Raw genomic sequence first — 16,174 nt, forward strand, 5'->3', positions numbered from 1 at the left:
ATAATTTTAAATTTTCAATTAAAGGAGCTAAATAATGTCTATGTCATTTCCCAGCTGTTTTGACCCCGAATTAGAATGAATAGCATTATATATTTTCGCTTCATACTAACAATGGAGGTAAGTTATATTACTGAAATAACTGGCCATGTACTGTGACTGCTATTTTGAAGCCTTGTGGAATTCATTCCATCAGTAGATAATACAAGGCGAAGGTTTCTATCTTCTGCTCCAAAGTCAGGATAATCGAGATCAATTTTTTTCATTGAGAAGAGTCAACTAGATGTCAAAGCTTCCTATCTTTGATCCATTCATCTATGCCATGTCAAATTTTTTACATCCTCTGCACTACTGCCACAGCTGTCTAAATCTAGGTACAATTGAAAAGTACCATAACGCCTTCTTTGCATTCTTCCAATTCTCTTTGTAGCACAAGGCATTACATTGTGGACATTCATTAATAATGCATATTCATTTCTAAATAATATGAAATCATTAGAACAGGCATGTATTTTTCTCATAACTCATGCCAATTGAGCGTATCATTGTTTTAACCTCATACATAGTCTTTGGAAGTTTTGTTGTTCACAAGTAGAAGTTGTTTTTATAAGTGTAAAATTTTCTGTAAAGCTCTTATCACTCCATCCATTACCCACTTTAAGTTGTACAATTTTAACACCGCTGATAACTTTGTGAATTTGGTGCAACCAACATATAAAGGTTTCTCGCATCACTTTTCAACATCTCTAACATTTCAGGACAATCCTTAAGTTTCCTTTCAATTGCATTGGCCATCTCTTCAAGACAATCACCCTTATAAGTATCTGCGTCATAATCATCTAATTCAAAGCTTTCTTTATACTACCAATTACTAGTAGACTCATTCTCTCTAGTCTCTCCATCTCATGCTTATGCCAACACTTGTAATTTTTATCAATTCCATAGCACGTTAAATGGTCTTCCAACTCAGATGCACTAATTTGCTTCAAAAGACCACAAGGACACATTATTCTTCTAGGCTCTTTTACATGCTCAAGAGCAAACCTCATAAACTCTTTCACACCATTCAAATGAACATAATCGATTGGTAGACATCCATTCTTTATCCATAACTTTTTAATCTAAAGGACAATTCATTCAAAAAAATGCAATTAGTGACTCATGAACATGGAGAGGAAAGGAATGATAAAAAAATTATCAATAAAAATTGATTACTCTACATATAATATAGAGTAATTAATGAATCATTAGTCACAATGCATGAGCATTCACATACTCCTTCAATCGCCAAAAAAAAATTCGATAGCATAACGGTATAAAAAGAAAGTATTCTCAGGCTAAAACCCTCTTTTCAATCCTGACATCTCACTCAACTAACTAATTTCATCATCAGATACAATCATAAAACTAACAATTCTCACAAAATAGCATTTTCAAATTAACTCTAATTATTATAAAATTATATCTAAAATTCGTTCAAAAATCATAGAAAAGGAAAAACCTATAAACATCATTTTGAATCATTGTTTCTATCTATTGATCATTTTAAGGTTACATATATCCTATATTAGCAATCCCAAGCCAAGAACAAATCATTCTTTACCAAATGTACAAATATCAATAAAATAGCAATAATTTTTAGAGAAACTGCGCGTCAGTTTTGGCCACTAAAATGAACTCCATTATAATGAAAACTGATATACTAGTACATTTTAATATGTAATTTTGAACGACAAAACTACTCTGATCAAACAATGCACGAAATTTCAATTAAAAATTATTAAAATAAATCAGTCAAAATTCATAGAAAAAATACAATCATCATAATATCCCATTTTAAATCACTAATTTTTATCTTAAAATCATCCTAAGGCTAAGTATATCATCTACTATCATTCTCAAGTCAATAAAACATCAACATCAACAATTTTTGACACCCCACAATATCAAAATGGGCAATAAATAAGGAGAAATTTAAATAACAAAAATCAACTAATAAAAAACCCATAACATTAAATAAATCAACCTCATAATCCAGAAATCTAAGGATATTGGAAGAAAAATAAAGAAAAATCATAGAAATCATAGACCCATGTATCTTGGAGAAGAGAGAATGAAACATAAAGAGGAAGCAAATGAGAGGGGTAACGGATGGCATAGGAGGAGCACTTTCACGTTGGAGAGAACTAAAGTGGTCGACAACAACAATGGAGGAAGATTGAGAGATTTCTATCGATTTCATGTAGAAGTGGAGAAGAGAGAATACCAAGAAGACGAACGGAGGAATGAAAAATGAGACCAAAAACAAATAAAAAAGGAAATACATGACAGGTATAATAATACCTGTTATTTATTCATGAATATATGACAGGTGTTTAAAACACCGGTCATATATAATGGAAAACTTAAATGATGGTGTTTGAAACAACCGTCATTTAAAGCTTAAATTTTTTTATTTTTTTCCCTCTAAGAAATTGAAATGTTGGCGGACAATATATGATGGATGTTTAAAAAAAACCGTCATATATTGTTGTGACCGGTGTTTCAAACACCTGTGATTTAAAGTTTTTGAATTTTTTTTTTTTTATTTTAGGAAACTAAAACGTTGGACCACAATATATGACGGTTGTCTGTATACCTATCATATATTGTCTAAATTTTAAATGATGGGTATTTGAAATACCCGTCATTTAAAGTGCAATTTTATTTTTTATTTTTTTCTTCTAGAAAATAAAACGTTGGTTTGAAATAATGACAGATTTTTTAGATATCCGTCATTTAAAGTTTAAAAACATATGATGAGTATATAAACAACCGTCATTTATTTTTTGAACGTCACCAGTCTCTCTCATATATGACGTATTTTTATTTGATCAATATTTTTTACCGTGTCTTATATTTATATTTTTGTAATAGTGACTGTGCATTTATGTAGATCTGTAAAGATATAAGACGTGTAAATTTAATCATGATTGTCCTATATGCTGATCGATATGATAGTACATTCAAATGTTACTCATGAATTACTCAAATTATATTTTTAAATTTTAATGTTAGTGAACTAAATAAAACATATGTGTATGTATCCAGAACCAGAAGTAGTTATATATGTATTTTCCTCTTGGTATCATGCTTCATAACGTACGGTCAAATTCAGTTTTGTGAATGACCTTTTAATCATACAGACAGAGAATGATAATATCCCACAAACACATTCTAGCTTGATGGGAGAGAAAAATCCTCATGAATTAACCTATGTATGGTAATTGGGTCAAGTCCTAACCACCCACCGCCCAATTAAAAAAAAAAAAACACTAACTAGATAACCACTCTTCAAGTAATGAAAAGAAGCCTGTCCCAAATATGTATTTCATAATACTACTTTGTTTTCAAATATAAGATAAATTATCTTATTTTTTGTTTTTTTATTATAAGAAAAACTATAAATTTTAAGAAATATTAATTACATTTTCTTTTTCAAATTGTCCCTTGTAAATGGATAGTATAATTAAATTAGAGGAAAAAATAAGCATCAATTACATTAGTATTTTAGTTCAAATATTTCAATTTCAAACATAATTATTAAAATTAACAAATTTTCTTGGACTATATAAATTGATTAGAATTCTCGTATATTAAAAAACGTGAAGAGTATTTGAAGTATGAAATAGCAAGTAGCATTGCTAGGTACCAATTAATTATATTTGTTATCAATACAATTTAGTTCAGTTGTTAATGGACTTTGCAGTAATTAATTTTTCTGTATGGGACCTGATTGTAATTCTTCCAAAAAAATTCACAAGTGTGTCGTGTTGTGCTCCCTCTGACGGTATATATAAATTACCTTCTAGAAATAATTGATACTTCCTCCATTAAAAATGTAAGGCATTTTTAACCGAATTTCACTTCTAATAAAGTAGTTACCTACTTTAAACTAACCCTATCTTTTCATATTTATTCATATTAAGCACCCTATAATAAATATAAAGTCATTATCAGTAGGGACATTTTTGGATAAAAAGACAAAGAATACACCTCGAAAGACTAAAAATGCCTTATATTTTTAAACATTAAACTTATCAAAAAATGCTTTACATTTTTAAATGGAGGGAGTAGTTCTTTTCATAAATTATTTTGTATAAAAGGTGGATGATTCATTTTTTTTTTCTAATTTTATCTTTCCACATTTTGTTATGAGTAGAGTAAAATGTTATTGTTTGGGCTAAAACTAAAATGTTGTTTACCATGACTATAGTATAAAATAGGTCAGAAATTGAAAAGTCAAGTCCAGTAAGTGATCCAACAACATGGCCAGCCTAGATCATGACGAATAACTTGACTAAGACAACTTAAGTCTATGAATCTCTTAAGACTCGAAATCTTTAGCTAAATTGTCACCTCACAACAAGCCATATTCTCAACAAGCCCCAAATCTCACAAAGTCATAACCATTATCCATAAATATCTCGGGAACATAGGCTAACAGTTAACGATGGAACGCGTTGCAAATAGGAAGATTATGCCACAGATCTTGTGGACCATGCATATTGAATACCTGATATTGCGTGAATGAGTTCCCGATTTCATGGGAGGAACTGTCTCAGCTAAACCATTATAAAAACACTACTACAAAAGACTCCTATACTTGATGGTTATTTTAGCCTGTATTTATCAATTTTTAACCGTCAAGTAAAATGACACCATATATTAGGGCTATATTTATTTGACAGTTATAAACCGTCAAGTATTTGGGTAATACTTGATGGTTATTTGTAAGTTACCGTCAAGTAATTATGGCAAAAATTAGTTCTCATTTTAGCTGATTCTTGCCATAAATACTTTACAATCATTTAGATATACCCATCAAGTATTAGGGGTAAAACTTGACAGTTATTTTTAAATATTATATCTAAATAACCGTCAAGTATTTGTGGTGTTTTTTTTTAAAGGATAAGTTGCTTTTCAAGCAGCCCTCCTACATAAAGATACACAAAATAGAAAAGAAAACCAGTTGGCCAACATCCAAAAATAATACAATGAATGTTTCTATGAAAGTTACTATTTAAGGATAATAAATTAAATTCCTATACCTATAGCCCCATAAACCATAATTTGCAAACTAATTAAATTTTCAAAACTAATTAAGTGGCCTTAGGCATAAAATTGGCCAAAAAAATGTAACATGAAAAACATATATACCTAATTAACTAACTATTAGGTTGGCTTAACTACTACCACTACCCACATATTAAACAAGGCTTGGGCTACCTCTTCAAAAATTTTTTCTACATGTGCAGCTGTATAATGAACACAGTAAGCATTCTCAAAGTACTGTGAACAAATAATCACAACAAGTTCAAGTTAATAGCTAGCTATTTAAAGTTGATTAAAATTTATAATTTAGAAAAAATTAATCTTTTAGTCCTCCAACTTTTAAGTCACTTGTAACTCAGTCCCTCAACTATGACTCACTGTGACTTAGTCCCTCAACTATAATTCACCTATGACTCAGTCCCTCAACTTTTGAATCACTTACAAATTAATACCTTAACCTTTGTTAATTTTATTTTCATGTTAGTTTATATCTCATATTAATAAATAAGAAGAGGGTATTTTAAAATAATATATGAGCATTTTTTATTCCTCTTATTTGATAAAATTTTTTAAAAAAAATTAAAAAATAAGGACCGAGTTATAAGTAAATCAAAAGTTGAAGGACTGAGTTGCAGCAAGTTATAGTTGAAGGACTGAGTCGTAGCAAGTCATAGTTGAGGGACTGGAGTTAAAAGTTGAAGGACTAAAAGATTAATTTTTCTTATAATTTAAATGCAATTAAATTTAATATACCTTGTTTGACAATGTGATAGGGGCATGGGTGATGATATCCTTTATGAATTTTATCAGGCAATAATCACAGTCATTGCTCTGATTTAGTTGAAGTGGACATTGTAAAAAAAAAAAACCACACACACACACACACACACTAATGAAATTGTATAACATGCCACGATTTTTTGATTAAAAACTTGATTAATTAAATAAATACTTAATGGTGACTCATTTGTCAAACGAGTCAAATGTCCTCATTCTGGGAGACACACTCTTATTGGTAGTAATGTGATATAATACTATAGTTTTAAGAAGGAAGTATAGAATGAATGTGAGAAACATATATAAAAATTAAAAATGACAAAAAATAACAAGTGAAAAATATAATTCAACTTACTGGTTAAAAAGTAAGACCATGTCTTTCCTTTTGCTTGGTTCTTTATTAAGTGAATTGAGATACCATATTTTTAAATTAATAGAATTAATCACAATAAACATCCAGTTGAGAAATAGCTATTGTATTAGGTTAAAACGAATCATGCACAAGTTGAGAAGAGAGGGTCCAATATTTATTTCCGCTTTCAGTTTGTTGTGTGTATTGCAGTGTAGCGCGTGTTATCTTCCTCAAGTAAAGCCCAAAGGAATCTTCTTTAGACTATATCAGCCATATCTCGAGTGCTCTCCTTTTCATGGGAAAGAGCTGCGAAGATTGGCTTTTTTATTTAATTATATATATATATATATATATATTAATTATTGATTATTACTTTTTGAGTTAATGAATATTCTGGAGCCTTAAGTATTATACAAAAAACACCATAAATCATAAACTCTTAAAATATATAAAAAAATTCAAAACTTCTAAATCCAAAATAAATTACTCCATCATTAACTATAGATAATGTTGTTACTGTTTACTTGTAGGGTCCAGTCAAATGATGATGTGACAGTGCATTGCTGATATTTCACTTGTTAATGAACACCATAAATCCTAAAATATTGCATGAATAGTATTATGAATCTTAAATTTTGAAATTCAAAGCAAATTACCTTCACCGTTTATGTGTAGAACATTGATTAATATGTAGATCAAATTAGTCTCGGTGTGGTCCGCCGTAACGACGCAATGTTGGCTACAACAAATAACCCAAAATTTTGTGAATTGACATTTTTTGACCCCCTTTTTTACAATATTTTTCAAATGATTGATATTTCATATTTCTGTATACTCTATAACTCTAATTTAATTTTATTTTAAATAATATTTATTTATTTAATGTGAAAATTTAGGATCTTATTTGGAAAGAAGTTTAAATAGAAGAGGAGTTTAATTAACCAGTTAATTTAAGTTTGAAATCTGTTGATAAAATCGTTAGCTTTCACATCCATCATTTATAAAATTTTCTAAGGCAATTTAATTAATCGGTTAATAGAACAAATCACAAATTCGCTTGTCAAAATCATGATATTATTATGAGGGTAATTTGATCATTTATTAATTATCGAAGAGTCTCTAAGAATTTCAATAGAATTATGGCATTTCAAGAAAATCATATTGTCATTTATGTAATTCAAAGGGATTTTATTAGTATTTTTTTCTAAAATCTTCTTGTTTCTTTTCAGTGATGGACTTGAAAATTTTGTTAATGAGAGGCAAAACTTATATCCAATAAATATTAACATTTTTAAAATATAATTATACATATTTATAAAATAATAAAAAATAATTTTATTAAAATTAAATGTACAAAGAAACAATAAAATTATAATAACTTAAAAAAATAAAATCATTTCAAGATAATAAAAAATTTATATTGAAAAAAAATAATAGAATAAGTAATAGCTATTTAATATCATATCATAGTAATCAAAAGAGTTGGTTCTAGTTAAAAATTAAAAAGAAAGACCTGCAATTTACAAAAAGAAAAAAAAAAGGTGATGGTTTTAACTTTTAAGATGTTGTCGTTGTTATTGTCGTCGTCGTCGTTCTTGTAGTTGCTTGACCTGATTAAGATATCGTTATTTAATTTTTAGAAATAGTTGACAATAATGGGAATTAAGTTTAATTTAATCTAGATTGTTTGGAGAGGAAACCGGGCAGCAGTTTAGAAAGTGAAGAGGAAAAACGCCGGCGCACCCACACACGCACTCACACACACTCAAACTGCGTTCTCTCTTCTTTTCCTCTCTTTGGCGCCTCCTCCTATCTGTATCCTCTCCGGAGCCCAACCACGTTGGGCATCGGTTGCTTTGGTAGGTGCTGGAGGCAACGTGGCTACAGTTCGTGACAATTGGGAGAGACTGGTTCGAGCGACGTTGAAGAGGGAGCAGCTGAGAACCGCCGGCCATGATCATGGGACCAAAACCCCAAATCCTCAATCAACTGTGTCGTGCAAAGGCCAGAAAGCGTTGATCTGTTCCTACTAGTCAACTTCTCTCCCCTCTCAGTCACAGACAGATCTCTCTCCCTCTACTTCTCCGGTGATCTTAAACTCTTCAAAAATGCCAGAGTACGCCACCGAGTTGAAGTCTCAGAATGTGACAGTTTTGGCGAAGGTGGATGCAACGGTGGAGAATGAATTGGCACATGAGTGCTATATTCAGGGATTCCCCAAAGCTTTATACTGGTCAAAGAACCATGTAAATCTGTTCCATTGGAAAAGAAATATGTCTTTAATAGTAGACTTTCTTTGATATCTTGTTTACCTTGATTTGATTCTTCTCTCCAAACACCGCTCTGTTGTCAGTAGTATTGTGTCTCACACAATATTAGTGCATACTTAGTTCTATGCCCCCTGCTGCTTATCTACCTGTTTAATGGCTTGCATTAGTGATGCTTGTTGTTAGTAGCCTTGAACTTCATCTTCTGCAACACTGTTTCTCTCTTTCCCTTTAGTATTGGTGGAGGAACGGGTAGAAATTTGGCAGTTACTCGACTGAGAATCTAATTTGATTAGTATATGAATTTGTAATCGTTATTGTTAAAAGCTTCGTATCAACTGGGATTATTGTATTGTTGTTCTTTTCGTGTGTCTTCTTTTTGGTGTCATTATCTTTGAATATATTATCTTCGTAATTTTTCTTTTTTGGAATTTAAAATTAATTATTTTTAAATTTACGATGCAGGTCATATGATGCTTTGCAAGGAAGCCCTGTCACAGCTCAGTTGATCCCAGCCCTTGGTGTCATTACCATCTTCAGAAGCTTACCATCTGGGTCATCTGGTTCCGTTCATGTTTACAAAGTAAGTAGAGTTTGTGTTCGGCAGTTATAAGAGAAAAAACCAGTCAATATGTAGATATATAATTCAATTGACTCTGCCACAAAGTAGGCAGCGAGAGAAACGGAAGTTTGTAAATTAGCTTGTACTGTTCAAATCTTTTGACAAAAGAAAATGAAGAATTACATTAAACCATTGTGGTTTTTGAAGGTGTTAACTTTGTTAAAATGTGTCTAGGTATTTGCAAGATGCCTTTAAGGTTCCTCTTATTATACAACTCACAGATGATGAGAAGTTCTTGTGAAAAAATCTCAGCAAAGAGGAGAGCCAAAGAGTTGCACGAGAAAATGCTAAGGATATTATTGCTACAGTTTTGATATTGCAAGACTTTCATTTCTTCTGATTTTGATTTTGTTGGCGGGTGAGTGAGACAGGAATGTAGCTTTGGCCTGATGATATATTTTCAAGTATGCTTTCACAAATTTAAGATGTTTTATCCAATTTAATATTACCTATGGTTTTAGGAATTTCATTGGATATGAATCTATATGAATTATGGAATCTTGCTGCCATTGAGTAACTGATTTTGACCAAAAAATTGACAATGCTTAAATGATATTGAATCTTCTGGGAGCATCTTGGAAATTGAAATGAAAACGAAGACTTTTGCACTTTTCTCATCATTTATAGTTTTTGACATCTCAAGTGCAATTTTGCGGTCAGTTGATCTTTATAGAATGTGTGAAGGTGAAAATCATTGGTGTAGGAAATCCATTTGCACTTTATAGATGTTCAATGCTTACTCCCCTTCTTCCTGTGGTTGTCTTTTCAAGCCTCTGAAAGGTTTCGTTTAGCTGTAATTATCTTTGTGTTGCCTTTTGATCTGGTTGTTGGTATTCTTCATTTCAAGTTGTCCACTTGCTAATTTTGATGTAAAAGTTTTTCCATATCAGCAGAATTTCCACCACAATCTGATGTTTCTTGATTTGTCTGGAACACTGAACTTAATGTGTACTAGGGCGCGCGCGTGTGGATGTCTTTGTTGAGGCAGAAAATGTGGTCAAAAAGCAATTTGCATGTAACATATTTATCCCTCATGTTAAAAAAATGGAAAAGTTGCTTTTCTATATTCCTTTTTGTTTGATCCTGATGGAAATTTGGAAGTTTGTGCATCATACATGGAAGTATTATGTAAGCTTCATTTCTTCATACAGGCTGTTCCGTCATTTCCCAGTTCAATTCCTCACCTTTTTTCTGGCAAAGAGAATCTCCGTTGCTTGATTCCTTGTGCAATTGACCAGGTTTGTTTGTCATAAAGCATTTGGGTGCAGGTTATCAATTTTATTGCCAATTGAATTTTCTTATATGACACATGTTAATATCGGATTGGATTTTACTTTTTTCTTGTAAACTTCTTGTAATGGATGTCGTTGTGTTACAATTATCTTAGGTGTGGCAATATCGATCTGGCAAAGTGGACGAACTGCAATATTTGCAATACAAATAAGCCATGTCACAGTGTGAGGGTGTTGTAAGGTATTATCTATAATTCTTTTGGTATTTTCGTACTGCTAGCTGACATCAGGAAACAGAATCTGTGCTTGTGAGGTTAGTGAAGTTCTGATTCGATATTCTCTTTGTACTGTATATTATATACTGTTTTCTAATCAGTAAAAATAAATATGGGCTTTGTTTATCATAGTTGATTCTTATTTATGGATGCTAAAAATTGACGTAATGGTAAAAAATAGTGGCATTTTTTGGATTGGACGTGATTTAAAAATAAATCAAATTACCTCCAATCCTAAAAAAAAAGTCCCTAAATATATTTTTTAAATGTCACTTTCTAAAACGATTATAGTTATAAACAATTTAGAGAGTAGACTTTCTAAACCAAATTTAACTTAAATGAGGTTTTAAGTTTTCAGAAATGGAAAGAGAAGTTTCAGGAGGAGGATACCATAAGGAAAGAAATATTAAAATTACTAATGGAAAAACTTGATTACAAGTGAAGATGGCTCTCCTCATAATGTCGGGGGAATTAATACACAATCAAACATATTACAACATAACTTCGTTGGTTCTTCCATAACTTTATTGAAAATATGACTAAATTCAAAGTTACATCAGGGCTAATACTATCTCTATGACTCTGATAAATCCAATCCACACTATAAAAATATATTTTGTTGAAGAGTTTTAATGCATATGCAGAAAACCAAAAAAAAGAAACTATGAATTGAGATATGCAAAAGAATTAAAATTTTCATGTAACAACTTAGTTTTTGCTGTTGATCAACACTTGACTAATCAAATTTTCCAAGTTGACGTAAGAAGAGCCACCAAATTTAATTGCCTCGTTTGAAATTTTTTGCCATTCTAGAACCTTTTGTCTCATTTCACTCCCTTTCTCTCCTTCCATCAACTTGTTCACAAGACTCTCCACCACTTGCCTCTTCACGTTAATGTCAATCTCAACCCCAATTCCCCACTCCATGCAAGCATACCTGCAGTTAGTTTGCTGGTCTCCATAAAAAGGCCAACAAGCCATTGGAACCCCTGCACATACACTCTCTATTATGGAATTCCATCCACAATGCGTTAAAAACCCTCCAATTGAAGGATGATTTAACACTTTCTCTTGTTCACACCAATTGGCTATGAGGCCTCTTTCTTTGGTCTCACTCAGAAACTCGGGAGATACTGAGCCTTCCTTCACAAGATCAGGCCTTATTATCCACAAGAAGTATTTCTTGCTGTTGGCTAATCCCCAAGAAAACTCGTGTAGTTGTTCTAGAGTCATAACCGTCACGCTTCCAAAATTAACATAAATTACGGACTTAGGTTTCTTGGATTCTAGCCATTGGATGCAATGAGTCTCTTCTTTCCAAAGATTGGAGCCAATGGAATTTAAGTTATGGTTATGTGGAATTTGATTTAAAAGCAAAGGGACAGGGCCTATGGTGTAAATAGTAGGAAAGATAGAAGAAAGAGTATCCAACGCCTCGCTTTCGAACTCACTGAATGTATTGAAAATGATGGCTTGAGCAGCTCTTGCTGTTTGTAGCTCGTTCATACAAAAGTTTAGCATTAGATGATCATTTGGCTCTAGTGAATAAAAATAGCTTTGCAGATCTCTCAATCTGATATTTTTCATTCCTGAAAGCCAATCTAGTTTAGTATCCAAGTATCCATCTGTCAGTTGACTCTCATCTGCACCAATAATAAACAAAACGTTGTTGCAGATTCATCATTTTAATGAATAGACCAAAGAAATGACACGACACATTCACACACAAAGAGTGGATAACATTAATGGCTTATACACACCCACAAAAGAACAAGATAAAAAAGAAATAAGAATGAGTGACATCATCAATGGGTTACCTTTCAAGGGAATGATACCCTTATCAAGAAGAGTGCGACCGTGCCAATTAGCCAAATAAGAGATAGCACTTATAGGGCAATACAAAGCAATAGGAAGTCCCCATTCTTGAGCAGCTTTAACAGTAAATGCCATGACAACATCAGAAATCAAGGAAGTAACAGGAGGCACAAGGCCCTCAGAGGCAGACTCTTGAAGCCTCTTGAGAAGATTTGTAAAATAGGGGAGGCAATTCTTTGAGGTAGATTCACATAAAGAAGGTAAATGTTGGGTAGTGTTTGCTTCAGTATAAGGAAGGCCATCAGGGATGGTTTCAAAGCGAAAATCAGGGAGACCCTCGAGAGCTCGAGGACCTTTCGAGTTAAGCAAGCGTTTATGGTTGTACTCAGTGTGAACATATGTTATGTGAAAGCCTCTCGAATGAAGTAGTTTGGCCAAATTCAAGAAGGTGTTCAAATGGCTTTGAATTGGAAAGGGAGTGATCACAACGTGGGGCTTTGATCCTCCTCTTTCTGTAGAATCCATTTGTCTTCTGCTTTCTCTCTCTTTCTCTGTATTGCAAGACTCTGTTAGAAGCAGAGGTAATGGAGTAGGTTATCATGCATAGTGTGTCAAGTTATATATGATAGATCCGCCAAACTCGAGACTTTGGAAACCACCAAAATAAGTTGGTTTATTTTAAGGGCAGTGTATTGATTATAATATCACTATATTATGCGTGTTTCCCAAGTTGGTTTATTTAGGTCAAGTGTATTGATTATAATATCACTATATTATGGATGCTTGTCTTCATCTGATCGTGTTCTTTCAAACATGGAGAATCGCAATTCGGTCAAAAAAAAAGGCAAAACAAAACAAAACACATCAAGAATTGCAAGGATGTGTTGAAGATGTTAATTTTGCGGTGTTGACTAGAGTGATAATCCGTGGCAGTCAAAGTTGGAGAGCCGTGAATTTCTCGGCGGGCTGGTTTGAGCAGCGGGTGAACCTTTTTTTTTTTTTTTTGTGGGACCGAGGAGCAGCAGTGAACTTCGAATTCTCATTTCTCAAATCTCAATTATTTTAAATATTTAATAGGGGAAAAATTAGGAAAATTATAAACAAGGAGTCTCAAATATCGTAAATAACCAATCAGGATCACAAAAATTATGAAATTAAATTTTAGTACTTTGGTCCTTTTTTGTAGTTTTAAAATCAATACGTTGACTAAAATACTAATTTAAAATTTACTAGTACTAAAATTACTCTAATTGGGTTAGAAATTTAGTTGAAATGAGCTTTGACATCACTTTGAGTTAGGAAAGTTTTTATTTTCAAACTTGCAATTAACTAACTTAAAATTTTTTAGCACTAAAATTGCTTTAATTGGGATTGAAATTTAGTTAAAGGAGTTATAAAATTACTTTATTTGAGTCAAAAAAATTTTGTACTTCTACACTTACAATTAGCCAACTTAAAATTTGCTAGTGTTGAAATTACTTTAATTTTATTGAAAATTTAGTTGAAAGGGATTAATGATATTACTTTATTTGAGTTGAAAACGTTTTTATTGATCAATTTAAAATTCATCAATGTTAAAAATTAAAATCATTTTAATAAAGTTGGGAATTTAACTATAAAAGAATTATAAAATCATTTTATTTGAATTGAAAATTTTTTTAATCCAAACTTGTTAACTTGGGCACCAAGGTGCTTTAGTCAAATTATTATTTTTAAAATTACAAAAAAAATCATGGGATTAAATTCTAAATTTACTTCTATATTTATTTTTTAAAAGTGTTGGGTACTCTATACTTTCAGGTAGAATAATATCTTTTTTAAATATTTTTTAAGGAGAAAAAATATCCTTTTATCAATTGGCTGTTTAGTCTCACGTTATCTGCTGATTTGCTACTGCGTGGGCCCCAGAAAAATCTGACTTGGCTTCCAACTGGTGAAGTTTGAATTGGCTTCGAACTAAAGCATAACACGTAGGCAAGAGAGAGGCGAAGCAAACTCCGTAGATTCTCTTGGAAGGAAGAGCCATCGTCCCGACGAAGATGTAAACTAATTGACCGAGCATCGCTACTGTCAGAATGATTCTGCTTTGCACCTGCAAGAACTTCTGGATCGAAAAGTACTTTGCATACGTAAATATCTACGGGATCATCCAAAGCGTGAACAGCCTTGCCACGTTCATGATCGTCGTCTTCTACCTATCGCTTTCAGGACTTTTGCCTCGCGAAGATGTACAACAGATTCAGAGTCAGAGAGTATCGGCTCCATTAGATGCAAGAGGGAGTGACGATTCTTCCCTTTCCTCATACGAACCATTGACAGTTAGTTTTGCTGCACATATCAGAGGGTGGCTTAACTCCTATATCGTGTTCATAATCGGTGGCCATTCCTTTTCTCTATTATGATCTCTTCTCATTTCATCCTTCTCTCTCCCCCTTCTTTTGAAAATTTGTCACCCCTTCCCTTTCCCTTCAATGCTTCTCTTTGTTGCTTTAATCAATTCTAGATTTTAACCATGAAGCTGAAGCAGAAGCTGGTGATGACAGAGTTTTTGAAGGAGAAGGCGGCAAGTTGGAGGGTGACGACATGACTGGCAAGGACCCCAGAGATGGCGCTGAAGGAGTACTGGGAAAGGGCGGTGAAAATGGCAGGCCAGCGAGGTGCTAGCGCTTCTTGGAAAATTTGACTTGTCAATCTTCTTGCGCCCCACAAAATGACAAGTTATAAACGGTAGACTAAACGGTCAATGGACAAAAGGAGATTTTGTTCTCTTATAAAATATTGGGTAAATGAGCAAAAATACTTGTAAAGTGGTTAGCCACTAGTACTTGATATCTTAAAGTGAGAAAAATGATAAAAATATTCATAACATTATACAGATGAATGTAAAAGTGACTAAACTGTTAACTTTGACCTAACGTTATAAACTTTGACCATTAGATGCTGACTGTGCATGTGACACATCAGTCATTGCTGATGTGAATTAATAAAGGGGCAAAAATATCCATGAAATTATCAACCAAGAGCAAAAATACCTATAACATTATTAGAGTTGGTGCAAAAGTTCTAATCCATCTAATTCCTTAAACGTTGACCACTTAATTGACACCTAAGCAAAAGTTGACTATTTTTTTTGCTGATATAGATAAAAAATATTCTTATATATAATTCTCTAAAAGTTAATTAGTTATTTTATGAATATCATGTGAGAAAATATCATTTTAACTAAATATCAAATTAAATAACTTATTTCTTTGCAGCAATGGCAAAAACCATTTAAAAATTTTGAACTTTTCATAAATGCAATTATTTAAGATTGTGACAATGTCCTTAAGTTAAATGTGTAACATTCTGATTTGTATATAATAAAAAAATTTTGGAATTTAGGTTTTGAGGAAAAAAATGATAATAATAAAAATTTATATTATTTGAGGTTATTTAGAAATAATATTATGGTTAGGTATTTAATTATGAATTTAAAAATTTAAATTTAAAACCACATAAGCAATATTTAGTTAAGATATAATGCATAAATAATTTTTTTATGTGTGTGTTAAAAAAAAAGAGAGAGAAGGTAGAAGGAATAAAAAAAAGGGGTGAAAGGTTGTTCTTTCTAAGTCCCACATTGGTTAGATGAGGAAAGAGAAGAGATGCCTTCATGTATAAAAAGGAGGGGGTGTGTGCATTAGGAAGCATGAGAGGCTAAGATGTAATTTAGAAGAAATTGCAACTTATGACCCAAAGAT

At 32.1% G+C, this 16,174-nt stretch overlaps 2 protein-coding genes and 1 long non-coding RNA gene across 4 annotated transcripts; 2 read left to right on the top strand and 1 right to left on the bottom strand.

Annotated features, from left to right (window-relative positions):
• The first annotated feature begins 7,926 nt into the window (after positions 1-7,926).
• On the top strand, positions 7,927-10,742 carry LOC129297035 (uncharacterized). 2 transcript variants are annotated; one of them, XR_008590094.1, is made up of 5 exons: positions 7,927-8,466; positions 8,953-9,070; positions 9,284-10,124; positions 10,261-10,347; positions 10,497-10,742. It is a non-coding gene; the product is annotated as an uncharacterized LOC129297035 (long non-coding RNA). The 2 variants fall into 2 exon arrangements; XR_008590093.1 differs by having other exon boundaries at positions 9,284-10,347.
• A 363-nt stretch (positions 10,743-11,105) lies between these two features.
• On the bottom strand, positions 11,106-13,082 carry LOC129297033 (7-deoxyloganetin glucosyltransferase-like). Its single transcript, XM_054935415.1, has 2 exons — positions 12,434-13,082; positions 11,106-12,259 (listed from the first exon to the last, which is right to left on the bottom strand). The coding sequence occupies exons 1-2, from the start codon at positions 12,954-12,956 to the stop codon at positions 11,325-11,327; spliced, it is 1,458 nt and encodes a 485-aa protein (XP_054791390.1). The 5' UTR covers positions 12,957-13,082; the 3' UTR covers positions 11,106-11,324.
• A 1,361-nt stretch (positions 13,083-14,443) lies between these two features.
• On the top strand, positions 14,444-15,269 carry LOC129297037 (uncharacterized). The gene is made up of 2 exons (XM_054935416.1): positions 14,444-14,807; positions 14,975-15,269. Exons 1-2 carry the CDS (start codon positions 14,507-14,509, stop codon positions 15,016-15,018), a joined length of 345 nt encoding a protein of 114 aa, XP_054791391.1. The 5' UTR covers positions 14,444-14,506; the 3' UTR covers positions 15,019-15,269.
• The last annotated feature ends 905 nt before the right edge of the window (positions 15,270-16,174 follow it).

This window comes from Prosopis cineraria, unplaced genomic scaffold (assembly GCF_029017545.1).
Source record: "Prosopis cineraria cultivar Desert tree isolate PC_DT_omini unplaced genomic scaffold, ASM2901754v1 PC422, whole genome shotgun sequence".
Lineage (NCBI taxonomy): Eukaryota > Viridiplantae > Streptophyta > Magnoliopsida > Fabales > Fabaceae > Prosopis > Prosopis cineraria.